Here is a 14,208-nt window from a genome sequence, read left to right on the forward strand (position 1 = left end):
ACCAAATGCCAAAGCAAGCCCCCAGATATTATGAGAATCTGCCCCATTCCAAATCTCTTGCTGAGAAAAAGAGCATCTCGGTTGAGAAATCAGGCCAGTATCAGTTTTCGCTCTGCTCCTGGAAGCTTGTGCCTGAAACGTATCACTGTATGGTTGCCAGAAGCCACAAAGGCCAAGCACAAACCTCTTTCAATGGGGACAGTAAAAGAGTATACAGTACTTAAAAGAGGGCATTGCCCATGGCTTCTCGGAGAAACTGGGCTCCTTGGCTCTGCCGTAAATAGGGAGCTGAAATTCAGGCAAGTTTTCTGAGGTCACTCATTAACTAGGCCACAATCATTGTACAGGAATCAATCTCAGAACCCAGCATGTCGGCAGAGCTTAACATTGTGCTTCATAATGATATTGGCCGTAACTGTTTGTCATTTATTGATTGATTATAAGCACTCTGTAAATCTGATTTCTGTTTTCTACAGCTATGGAAGCAAGTACTATAGTCCGCTGACACTTGGGGAAGAGGTCATTGGACCAGGTCCTCCCAGGTTAAGAAATGGTAGAGATTAGATTCTATCAGAAGTCCACCAGGCTGACAAATTCAAGCCCATGAACTCAAGTTCACTACGTTCATTGGCTAGCATCCCTGGTGTTCTTTCATTTGGCTTTAGTTTAAGTCTCAGAGAAATTAAATGAAATCCCCAAGATAGAAACTAATTTCTGAATTGACTCTATAAAACCATCGTTTTGTACTGTGTTGTACCTGGCATGTTATCCTTCATAATTGTGAGGGCTACCTTGTTAACTGAAGAAAATGTGCCCTCCTGTCTGGGTAGAGATGAATCAGATGGAGAAACATAAAAACAAACTCTGGAAAATGCACCCGTGTCCCTCCTTTACGGGATAGAGCAATCATTTCTTCTTTGAGTCCAGCCACCTAACCAGCGTTTTCCACACATAGTGGCAGACATGTTTTTAAAAGGATGGAAAAGGTTTCACAGAGTTGTCTCCAAAAATCCATTATCAGTGTTTCCCTGACATAGTAAATTGGGGCACTGAACACACTTAATATCGGTCTATTTTAGGTTTTCCCGTGTAGGAAACTACCAGTTTGCCTAGACTGATCCTAATTTACTGTGTGAAAGAACTGACAGTGAATGAGACATTTAGTTTTTTCAATATTTTGTCTTACTGAAAACAACTTCAAATGAAAGTACTTCACTAACTATATTGATGTATTAAAAACTATCTTCCAGCTGTGCATTAACAGAAGCATTCTGTATTATGGACCTGATCCTTCTGTAATTCATTCTCTATAGAGAATCCAAAGTGGCTTTTTTCATGTTTCAAACACATAATTTTCACTTTGTTTGTAGTAAAATTAAAAGTTCTTGATGGACCAGTAGGCCTCCATGACCTGCTGCTGCTTATTTCTCTAATAATGGTCCACATAGCCTTGCTATATTATGTGTTATGATGACGGTGAGGTTGGTGATGATGATGATGATGATGATGATGATGATGATGATGATGATGATGATGATTTAGAACAGGTCGCTTGTACACCAGACTATTCTTGAAGTTGCTATGTAACTGACGATAACCTTCAACTTCTGACCATCCTGCTTCTACCTCCCAAGTAGAGATTGTAAGTGTGCAACACCATTCTTGATGCTGCACATATTCAGCACTGGGGATCAACCCCAAGGCTTTGCGCAGGCGAGCCTCCTACCACTGAGCTGCACCAGCCTGTGTGTTTGACATCTAATGAAGACTTTCAGTATTAAACATGATCCTGTCTATTGTGTCATTCATGTATGTATTTCCTGCTAAGCGTATTCCAGAATGAGAGTTCTGGGGCAGCAGGAAAGCCTTATCATACTACATTAGAACTCAGAATGTAGGAGAATTCAATAGCACCCACTGAACAAGTGATTGAGTGAGTTAATGACTGGATTCTTAACTGTTTGCCTGGAGTTACAGTCTCAAAATCATCCCATATGACACAAGTTTAGTTATTGAGTGGTCTAGATCTAAATAAATATGGGACATTAGAAAATGAAATGAAAACTACATATTTATTTCTATTATTCTTTGTTTTGCCTGTCAAGAACAGGAGTCTTACTGAGAAGTTGGAACAAAGGCATCAGGGGAAACCAGGAACTGCTTTATAGAGGATACACATCAGAGGATGTCATTTGTCTCTGGACTCAATCTTTCCTGCCATGAGATTTGGAGTTTCTGCTTATTCAGTCTGGCCCCCATAAGTGCTTACCAACATTTTCCATTTCCACCTCAGACCATCTCTAAGTTCCTATTTCACACCTATCCTTGTCCTGTCACATGCAAAAAAATGTTTCTCAACGTTCCTTTGAGTAGCATCCCTGCTTCCAAGAGAAGGGCTTCACCCTTGGCATTCTTCCCACAGCAGTAAACCTGGTTTGCCCTAAGTCCTTGGGTTTCTAAAGCCTCTATTTGTCCCAATTGTCCTTTTATTGAGTTCACAGACTGCAAATGGAAAAAAGGCTATTACCAGACAGAGATGTTTAAAAATGAAAGCCAAACTAATACATGGAGTCCGACAACTGGGATAAGGAATATAATATTTATAAAACTGAGGAGGAGGTTGCAATCATTGCTTTAAAATAAAGCATTAAATATTAATTCAGAGCAAACCTATCTGTGCTCTGGCAAGCCTCGCTTTCATTAAAGTAGCATTGTGTGTTCTTCAGGAATTAACTCCCAAATAGGTAAATACCTGGTGAGAAGAGAGAGGTTCGCCTGCTGCCCAGGAGCTGCCCAGAGCTTTAGAGTCGTCCTCACCATTAAAGTCTTCCAGACCTTCACTTTGAACTAATTAATTGTGATTCTTATGGTTCCTCTCTAGTTCTTACCCTTGAGTATTTCTAGGGATGTTTAATTCACGGACTCATGTTCATCTTCATTTGATTAATCCAAACGGTACTACATTATTTGATTAATTCATACGCTGCAGAATATTAAATCTTAGTGAACACTCGGTACCAGTTATAAGTTGGACTTATTATTTCTTCCCATGGTTTTCTCACTTCGAACCTTTCTGTCCTCCTTTTATCCCTGTTTCGCGCCTATTGTCTTCTACGTTGCCTTGGCGTTTTTTAGTATTATGCTTCTGTCCTCATTGTTTCCTAATCAGAACGCCCTCGAAAGAAAAGAAACCTTGCCGTGATTCCTCTGCATGAGCTTCAAAACAATGAGGTTATTAGTTATTATCTGGCCAATGAGTAACATTCCTCCAAAGCACTACAATTAATAACCCTATAATCCTTAGCCCTACTGATTTTCAAATGATTTAAATACATGAAGAACACCCAGGTTGTCATTGTATTGACAGTCTCCTGGCTGCCTCCATTGGACAAGCAACAACCAAAAATCCAAAAGTGGGCCTGAGATGGAAGAGAGGTGAGCGCTGCTCGGCTAGGCAAATGGGTCCTTAACCTCTGACCAGTGGTGACAGGCCTGCTCTAGTTCCATGAGGCCAAAAGCAAGCAGTTAGGATTAAATAAAAAAAAGAAGAGGAAAACTGGTCTGGGCCTTCTGAGCATGTCCTGGGAATTAAAGCATATGGTGGGGAAGAGGAAAAAAAGATTTTCCTTATGCTAATGACCCTCGATGTCTGAAATAAATTAGATCCATTTAGAGTTTATGCTCAATAAAAGAAAGACTTTAAGCACTCCAAAGTTAGTGACTCGAGACCAGTTTTTGCTCTGAAATTCAATCTGCCTACTTATTAATTCTTAGTAAGGCTCCAGAGCAAACAGGGGGCACAAAATCATAATTCTGTAGTGAACCAGAATTTTAAAAGACTACAGGTTCCTTTTCCTTTTTTTTTCCTTTGAATTAGACCATTTGTTTTCATGCTTCCTATTTTGTTTCCATTCATTAATTTGATTTCATCACCATTTCTGTTTCATTGTTTTTATTTATTTATTTTTTCTTTTGAAGGATTCATTTACCCCATTTCAACTGAGCACAGAACCCAGAGTGAATATGGATTTTCTTGTAAGTTTGATGTTTGGGCTTTATGTTGGGAAATAACCCTTTAACGTTATTGCCCCCATTCAAGTTTGCCTTTCCCCGGCTCCCAGATGCGCGCACAGGAAATAGGAGCCTAATGTATTCTAACATGAGAAAACAAATTAGATTTTCGATACCGAAGAGAAGAAAGGGTCATTTCAAGTCGCTGCCAGCTAGAAAAGCTATCAGTCTACCATTGAAAGCATGCATCCCTCTCACTGAGAAAACAAATCCTGAAATTGGCTGGGATACGTAAAGGGCAGGGTTCAAACACTCAAAAGGAACAGTTGAGAAAATGCAGATCTGTTGAGCTATACATCATGAAGGAGCACTGGAAAGCATTAAGGACTAGATATACTATTCTATCCAGAGTTATGAATTCCTCTACAGGGTCTCCAATAAAACCCCACAGTAAAGTAGAGGCAGCATTTTGACAGCGGTGGTCACATAATGAGGTATATTGGGGTGCTGAATGCTGTCAGTATTGACTGGATCGATGGGAAATTTGAAATACTGGGAAGGGTGATATTTTTTTTTCAAAGAGGGCATTTTCCAGCTGTAGATTTATATAAACTGCCAGTGTAATTAAAGACTAGGACACAAGAGTGTGGGTAATTACTGAGAACCCCTGGCCGATCCAATGATGAGTTATTCCCACGTGCAAACTATATGGCTTTGTGTCTTAGGAGAGAGGAGTAGTTGTGAATTTTAGATCACAAAATCTATAGATTTAAAAATCCTCTCCCCTGCCTCCCAAAAAATGTATATGTATATAAATTGACCCTGGCATTTTGAGTGTTCTAGACGGCCAGAAGCATCAATTTAACTATCTCTTCTTCTACAGTGAGGAAGCTGCAGCTCTGGTTAACTTGCTCAATATTTCTGATGGGTCTAGGAACAAAGACCCAACAATGTCAAACTGAGGCAACCAAACTTTCTTTTTATCTGTTTTATTTCAATAACCAGCTTCTGTCACCTTCTCCATTTCAATCCAAACATGTTTCATGCCACCAAACAACAGGCACCATTTATAAGAATTCTTCTTGTTGTTTTAATATTACCTAGAAATAACCCCCTATGGAAGGCACCTTGTTATGGTCAAATATTTACCTGCCTCCTGGGGTAGCCTGACCTTTCTGATCATTGACCAAGACCTTTATTTGTCCAATTAATCATAGACCTATAGCTTATTCCCATAATGAGAAGCTCTACCAATGGCCCACAGGAAGCTCGAAATGGGAAATAATACTGTATCTGCATCAGAAGCTGGAATTCACATTAGCTTCCGCCCTGGATCTGGGCTTCGGAAAGCATACCTTTCTAATCCACCATGTTTGCTCCTCTCGTTAGTTTTGCTGTATTCTCACTGCCCCCATCCATTCTCACAAGGAAGGAAGGGGAAGAGAGAAGAGTGTATAGGAAGTAATTTTATGACTTGAAATGATACCTAGAAAAACATCTTGGTTCAATCCACATATAGATTAAAACCATACCAGATGTGTCTGACAGTGTTTATGGCTTTTTTTTTTTGAACTATCAATGAATTAAAAAACACTTCCAAACTTTTTTTTAACCTGAAAGGAGTAGTCATAAAATTTTTATTTCCCCTGGCTTGGAATGGGTTGGGCGCCAGTTTCTTTAAATGCCTCACAATAAATAGTCTGTTATGCTGCCCAATTATAAGATAGATTAGTGGGTGGATTGATGCAGAGTGAGAAAGAAAAAGAAATCAGAGATAATTTTCCACTGAAAAGCCACAGTCATTTTATATAGCTTTTGAAATAGACTTGAAATTAACCCATAAAAAATGGCAATAAATGTCTGAAAAAAAATTACCGCAATACACATGTGTTCTGCGGGAAGTTTGTAGAAGCAGTTGGTCGGATGTTTCCCTCTCTCTTTCCAGCTGCTCCTGACTCAGATGACGTTGCTCTCTACGTTGGGATTGTGATCGCTGTAACCGTTTGTCTGGCGATCACTGTTGTGGTGGCCCTGTTCGTGTATCGCAAGAACCACCGTGACTTTGAGTCTGACATCATTGACTCCTCAGCACTCAATGGCGGCTTTCAGCCTGTGAACATCAAGGCTGCCAGACAAGGTAGTGGGCTTTCTACACTGTGAGTTACACATGGGAGCGAGCGGTGTGCCTGCACACCTACAGACTCACCATTCAGATAAGTCAGAATATAAGATGAGCGAAAGGCAGAGATTCTTGGCTTTGTGCATTATAGGAATGAAATCATTCTATACAATAAGTCAGAGTTGTTGAGATCAGATCAACTTCTGGGTCGCTCTTCTGACAAGTACCTGTTTTTAACTTCTATTTGAAAGGATAAGTACATTGAATCATTGATTTTTTTTTTTTTTGGTCCCTGTTCCCCTTCTTATAATGCTTTTAATGCAGTGATTTACAGATGAATCTAAATTTAGCATATACAAGCAAAGCCATTATGAGATAGTGACTCAGGAGCTCATACTGTTCTTTCTACTCTGTTGAAATAACCAGATACCTTAAATGTCATGATTAGACCCCAAGGCAAAATATAGAAGGAGCCAGGTTAACTATTGATGGCTCCTGACCAGAAGGATGCTGACACCATGTTTGCTGTATTGCAGAGCCTCTGATCCTGTTCACCTGAACTATTAGCAGATCAGCTTTGCTTTCCATAAAAGCTGCGAAATATTTTCTTGATAATCTGGCTTGGTTAATGGAAAATGCAAACAGAATTCCTATTTCTTTTTGCCTCAGATCTCCTGGCAGTACCCCCGGATCTCACCTCAGCTGCAGCCATGTACAGGGGACCTGTCTATGCTCTGCATGATGTCTCAGACAAAATCCCAATGACCAATTCTCCAATTCTAGACCCACTGCCCAATTTGAAAATCAAAGTGTACAACAGCTCAGGTGCTGTCACTCCTCAGGACGACCTTGCTGAGTTCTCATCCAAGCTGTCACCCCAGATGACCCAATCCTTGCTAGAGAATGAGGCCCTGAACCTGAAGAACCAGAGTCTCGCAAGACAGACTGACCCATCCTGCACAGCGTTTGGCACCTTCAACTCCCTGGGAGGTCACCTCATCATCCCTAATTCAGGTAAGTCCTGAAAGTTTAAGTGACAGAGATGCAGCTTGAAGCTATACTGGAGTCTCTAAAATCTTACCTCTGCTCATATTGGATCTGAAACATTTGATATAGTCTACCTCAAATTTCCATTCAGTAAATCTCAACCATTATTTCATATAAAATCTGTAAAACATTTTAACCTCCTCCAGCTAACTCTGAATTTAGTTCCTCTAGAAAAAAAACTTTCTGCTGAGATGGAGTTCAGAACTGGCACCAACTACCTTCAAGGCATATAATGAACCCAGGAACCCTCAGTGTATTTCCTGTGCTTCAATGCAATCAGTTGGTCCAGTCCAATGTTCTCCAGGAAGCTATATTTCAGAGAACTATTTCATAAATGATTAGAAATATAACAATAGACCCGAAATCTTCACTTATTAATTCATCCAGTATATCATTCAACCAGAGAGCATCTATAAAGTATTTATTATAGTCTATGATGTATTGACCTACAATTTCAACTTTGTCCAATGTCCATTTGTAGTTTCGTTTGTTTTTAAGTTTATTGAATAGTTTAGAGGTATCTAAAGAATAAAAAACACAGTGCCCTTCTAGAAAGAACTTAGGTCAGTGACTGCCAATGTTGACAGTTGAAATTTACTTTTAGCAGTACTGATCGACTTGAAACCCTAGGTTATAAGACAGCTAATGTCTGATTTCAAAGTCTAGCATGACTATTTGGGACAAGGCTTGGAGTATTATTCAATAAAATGACAAAAGTGACTTCACTGACCTATTTTGTTAATGTCATGTACAATTATGTATTATGCACACATGCATGCCTACATACACATGCCTGCACATTCTACAAACAAAAATTTCCACTATGGGTTTGGAACCAGGATTTCCAGGTGGTCATGACACTGGCTCAAATAGTCACAGTGTTGTCCGAGGCCAACCTTCCACACAGCTCCTACCAATGATCCCTCATTGGCCCACTTCACACAAACGAGAAGCACCGTAACACGTTGCAGCTAAGTAGGATCTTGTTGCTCACTTCCTAGAGTTGTGTATAACAAATCATTCTTATCTCTAACTCTGCTGTGAAATAACACAGATGCTCGCCAGATATTTTAGAGGAAAAAAAAAAGTTTTCTGATATGGCTGAGGTTAGCATTCCCCTGACTTTGGATTTCATGGGGAGCCTTTTTTTTTTTTTTTTTAATCAAAAACAATGCATCTTTGCAGCTGTTTAAAATTTTAATAGCAGTTTTTGGTTTCCCCTCAATTTACAAGAAAAACAACAGTGGAACCATCTGTCGACTCCTTAAATAAAACACGAACTTTCAAAATGACATCACTCTCTTAAGTAATTCCATAACAGTTCAAAGGGAGCCGCGGCAGAATGCAAGCCCAGCAAGAAGAGAGGGCAGCAATGGGTCTTTACATGTCCTTAGGGAAAAAGTAGACTACATAGGAACCAAATCTCAGTCCTTTTTGCATGCTGCAAAGGCATTCTAGAAGTTTCCTTTTGGTTCACTGGTCTTATACAGTACTTTTCTCTTTTGCTATTCAGGAGTAAGCTTGCTGATTCCCGCTGGGGCCATTCCTCAGGGGAGGGTCTATGAAATGTATGTGACTGTACACAGGAAAGAAAATATGAGGTAAATATGTTTTTTTTCTGATTTTTTTTCCTTATCAGTGTTTAACTTGGAGGAGAGTTATACAATAGAAACCACGGAGTGATATACATTTGACTCCAGACCTATAAAAAAAGTCAAATTTTAACCTCTTTTCCTTTGAAGCTTCAGGTACTACATATCCTACAGAATTCTAGCGATATTTTCTATGAATATCTATGAGTAAACAGATGGTCCTTTAGCAGAAAAATATGGCCAAAGGCATGTTTCATAGGTTATCCAAAGAGATGTGTGGATTTACAAAGATTCTCTGGCTTCCTGTGATCTGGTCAAGAATCTCACCATTGTAGAAATAAAAAGTCACAAAAGTGTATTAACCCTTAGACCCCCCACACACACGTGCTCCTCCCACTCAACCTAGCATAGCCTCTGACTTGTCCCTCCCACCTCAACCAAGCACAGCCCCTAACATGCCTCTCCCACCTCAGCCTGGCACAGCCCCCTGACTCGCTCCACCCACTGCCCCAACATACCCCTCCCACCTCAGCCTAGCACAGCCCCTGATTTGCCCCTCCCACCTCAACCAAGCCTCGCCCCTGACTTGCCCCTCCCACCTCAGCCTAGCACAGCCCCTGACTTGCCCCTCCCACCTCAACCAAGCACTGCCCTTGACATGCCCCTCCCACCTCAGCCTGGCACACAGCCTTTGCGCACAGATTCTTCTCTTTGTAAAAGAGTCATCAACCTTCTTACGCTCAGCTTTTATAATTAGACCTTTCAAGATGAACCTAGTGTTGACGAAACTAGACTGAATCCAACGGCTCTATTTTGAATGTGACATGTTCATCAATATGAAACTATTTTCAGTAAAAATAATAAGAACAGGTTAGATGTTCTAAATTCAATTTTCAGCTTAACTTCTGACATAAGATAGATGGACTTCCTTGATTAGTTTCCATATAATATCTGTGTGTGTGTGTGTGTGTGTGTGTGTCTGTGTGTGTCTGTGTGTGTGTGTGTGTGTCTGTGTGTGTGTAGCAGTGCACTTGGAAACTGGGTGGTTAATGCTTTCAAAACCACATTAAGATCTTAAAACACAAGATATTTTCAAACAGGAGGTGCTCATTGTATAAGGACCACCACTGATCCCAAAGAAAAGCATCCTCAGGTCTGGCTTTGAGCAGAGTCAGAGTGACAAATGCAGACCAGGTGACTCATGCACAGTCACTCCCACTCTCATCCGCATCCTCATGAAGCCTGCTCTCTTTGGTCCCCTACTTTGGTAGCTGAAAAGCTCTTTTGTTATGCACCCAGGTGGAGACAGGGGATTTATAAATAACAGTATGACCCAGAACATTTTCCCCTCTGGTAGTATCCTTCCGTCTATACAAACAACAGCCAGACCAAGAAGCTTTAAAAAAAAAGACAAGGAATCCTTGAGCACCAAGGATTCAAGCTACAGAAAATCATTTTACACGTATATATCTATATTATACATCGTTTCATTCTCTCACAATTACCTCAAACTTTAGACATGTTCTATAGGGAATTTCACCAACAGAAAAATGCTAAACACGACCAGTGTCCTATATCCTAGAGTTCGCAAACCCAGTCCTTTTTAGATGGTTCTTCCTCATTGTTTGCAGGTCAGTTTGACTACCACCACTGTCAAACACCTCTTTACCTTGGATTTTTAAGATTCCCTTATACCATAGCTTATTTATCCTTATACATATTCATTCTTTAGTTCAAAAATACTCAATGAATAGTCATTCTATATTACCCATGTGTCAGATACAAACCCTGGTCCTAGTTTATCCTTCATTACAACATGAGCCAGAGTGAGAGCGTTTCTCATGTGCCTGCTTCCTAGCCTCGTGTCCTGTGTACTCCTCTGCAATCCTTCGGACCAGCTAAGACATCCTTTTTGCTCTGTTATAATTTTCATCAATTATTCCCCTGCCTTCAAGGCTGGAGCACTCCTCTCTTACCTCCCTGCAGTCCAAGCCAAGCCAGACCTTCAGGAAGGCTTACTGTTTGTTGCCTCTTCCAGCAGGCCACATCGCCAGCCACCACATCTGTCTTTGAGAAGTGTTAGTCCATAAACTTCCCATAGCTCCCATAGACTACAAATAGAGTCCTATCTGTTTTCACACTTGGGATTCCTGAACTGATTGATCCTTTTGGTTGACTGATTGAAGAAATTGCAAGGCCACTACAGGGTACAGGAATTAAAGGGAAACTTGGCTTTCAGATCTCAATCTCTGCTTGAATTGATAAAGGATAATGTTTTGGCCTCAATGAGATATTAAAACATTCATTCTAGAAACAAATAAAAGGGGGCCACATTTTTCCATAAGCTATAGAAATTGTATGCATGGGGAAACTGAGACTTTGGGTTGTTTTTTTTTTCCCCAGAACTCTAGAGAGTAGGAGAGGAAGAAATCTTTGCAAATTCAGCCTTGCAATTCTTTACCTTCTTTGGTCAGACACGATTTGTCCCATCTCTGGCTCATTTAGGTCAGGCATCTGCCAGTCTGTGCTTTGTGTAGAGCGCATTCAATAATGCTAAGGCCCCATTTGTCACATTCAGTAGGCCACATGTAATTAAGTTCACGCCTCCCTTCAGACAGCTCACATCCGCAGATGACCAACTGGGTGCCATCCAGCTGGAAACACACCCAGTTCTGGATGCCATGAAAAGGAATCAGAGAGAAAAGAAAAATAATGTTCCCAGTTCTGCTGCAAATGCCTTCAAGCGGCACATCTGGTCTCCTTGCCCTGGATCCTCAGACAGTTTTTATCTGTGTTACATAAAGATTGTTGAGGTCTTCCTTGAGCAATGGCAAGTGCAGCCAGAATGTAAGGTAACGAGAAGGCGGGGTCTATGGAGTGGTGTACACAGGAGGGATGTCACCTTGGAAAACAGAAGCTCTCTGGGGTCGGATTTGCTTGGGTTATATGTCGCCCTCCTCAGTCACTGAGTAAGATGTGTAGCTGAGACGATTCCACAGGAATAAGTTCCCTCAGCCTTTATAGATAGGTTCAGTGATGTATGTAGAGCCTCACTAACACAGAAACACACATAAGACCCTGCAGAATGAACATCAGTGATATTTGTATTCCTACTCTTTCTGAAGTGCACTTCTACTGAGCACTTACAGGGTAAACACATTGCTTTTTTAATGGAATGTTAGTGTCATGAGGTCTTCTTGTGTATCCGAGAGGTCATCTTGTGCTGTAACTTTCATCAAGAGTCTCTGATGTGCATTTTCTTTGTGTGGGGAGGGGAGCAATAAACATTCATGTCTAGAAGTTAAAAGTGGACTCCAGGTGTCATCCTCAATGTCTCTATATGTTATTATTCTGACACAGAATCTCCTACTGACACAGGGACTAGTCAATCTGTCCAAAATGGCATGCTGGTAAGCCCTTAGGGTCATTCTGTCTCTACTGTCCCTTTGCTAGGATCACGGGTATGTGACACAGTAGCTATATGTGCATGCTGGATATCAAACTAAGATTCCTATGCTTTTGCTTCAATCATCTTATACCCTGAGCCATCTCCCCACTCCACCTCCTTCTCATGATGTTCTGAGGTCTTAAGATTCCTCCACACACAAAACGTCCTTGATGCAAATCAAATTCAACAGAGTAACTATGAATCTTTTATTTAAAGTCAAAAGCTTTGGAAGCTTAAAGAAGAGGACTTTGACCTTATCAATACTCTATTTTCTTCCCTCTATTCAAAATGTATAGTCACTCCTATGATTAGGATACCATGAAAGGATGGAAAGGAGAATTATGGGAGAGTAGAAGAGAGTACCCCCATGCTGTGGCAGTACCCCAATACGATACAGCTTAGGCTTCAGCTGGAGATGATGGCAACTGGGTGACTACGGGAGGCCATGAACACTGCATGTCATTTGTGGCATAAAGTACAAGCCAGTTCATACTTCTGCCAAAACACTTGGTGGACACCACCTATTTAATGTTCTCCTTGGCTTAGGACAGACAAGTGAAAACAAAATAAAATCAGTCTCAGACTGTGTTAATTACTCTTCTATGTGTACAAAAAGTAATTATTCTTTCTACAAAAAGGTTTGTATTTACTTATATCAAATATTTGTATTACCCCTAGTGCAGAGCAACATTCACAGATCCCTAGGCTCCCATAGATAGATAGATAGATAGATAGATAGATAGATAGATAGATAGATAGATAGATAGATAGATAGATAGATAGAGGGATGGATAGAGGGATGGGTAGATAGATACATTGATGATAGATAGATAGATAGATAGATGTATAGATAAATGATATAGATATATGATATACTGATATATATATAAATACTGATATATATTGATATATTATATATTAGTATCAACCATAAAGTATATAGTTATGTATAATGTCAGGTGAGCAGTAGGAATATGAAACAGTAGCATTTCCTTGTTATTTCATAGTTTCCAGAGGAAAAGCCAGCCAGATGCAATAGCGCATGTCTGAAACTCTATCACTCACAACACTGAGAGAGGAAGTTTTGGAGTTTAAGTCCAGTAGTGACTACAGAGAGATTTTGTTGCCAAAAACAAAAGAAGGAAAATAGGGGTGGGGAGTAGGAAGTCTTCCCTATTTCTTAAGATCCACATGAACAATATTGCTAGAAGGAGAACATTTCTCTCCTCTCTCCTTCCTCATAAAAAAACACATTTTGAGTCGTTAAGATCCTAAGATAAAATGACAATGGCAATGAGTTTAAAGACTCTCTGTGTTAATGATCCCCAGGGGAAGCAAATTGTAGGGACCCAAAGTATACACTGACTAAAATAATCCCGTGAGTTTAAAGCCCACAGCATACTGCTTAGCTGTTCTGCCTTCATCTCAAGATAGGCTCTGCCTGTCTGGGAAAACGGAATCATGCCATTCAGAGCGGCTTTTTTGTTCAATTGAGCTTTTGATAGGAAGCAAGTTAGACATTTCCTGTCGTGAACACAGAATGCAAATATTTCAAGTTGCCAGTTATGTGGGAAGACATGTGCTTTAAAAGACACCTGAGCCTGGGGTGAGATTGCTATCCTGAGGGACCTGACAGAAAGACGTGCATTCACAGAAGGCACCTTATGTCCACCCAGAGGTAGACAGAGGCAGATTCTTTTCAAAAGGTCCCTAAGCTCATGGTCAGCAAACCTAGATATACCAGTGTGAAAGAAGCAAAATGATTTCTGTATGAGATCTTTGGTGTTAACAGTTAGCCCAGCATCTCAGGCAAGTGTGTTAGTGTCTCAGGTTTCATCCTCTGGAAAAGGGGTCCCATGATTCCTTCCTTTACAGGTATTCACGAGTAGTTAATTCAGCTGCTTATATGGGAGTTGTCTACAATGCTCTCCTGTATGCTCTTCTCACTGATAATAGCCAGGAGAAGCTAGAAGCAAATCTCTCTGGAAAGC

At 40.5% G+C, this 14,208-nt stretch overlaps 1 protein-coding gene across 2 annotated transcripts in view; it reads left to right on the forward strand.

Moving 5' to 3' along the window:
• Unc5c (unc-5 netrin receptor C) overlaps nt 1–14,208 on the forward strand; it is a 352,164-nt gene that overhangs the window by 296,373 nt on the left and 41,583 nt on the right. The window contains exons 8-11 of one of the 2 annotated variants that reach the window (XM_032897249.1): nt 3,979–4,035; nt 5,957–6,148; nt 6,800–7,144; nt 8,691–8,778. In XM_032897249.1, coding sequence (XP_032753140.1) covers nt 3,979–4,035; nt 5,957–6,148; nt 6,800–7,144; nt 8,691–8,778 — 682 coding nt within the window. The remainder of the gene's footprint in view (nt 1–3,978; nt 4,036–5,956; nt 6,149–6,799; nt 7,145–8,690; nt 8,779–14,208) is intronic. The other variant, XM_032897248.1, reaches the window with a different exon arrangement.

Source organism: Rattus rattus, chromosome 3 (assembly GCF_011064425.1).
Source record: "Rattus rattus isolate New Zealand chromosome 3, Rrattus_CSIRO_v1, whole genome shotgun sequence".
NCBI lineage: Eukaryota > Metazoa > Chordata > Mammalia > Rodentia > Muridae > Rattus > Rattus rattus.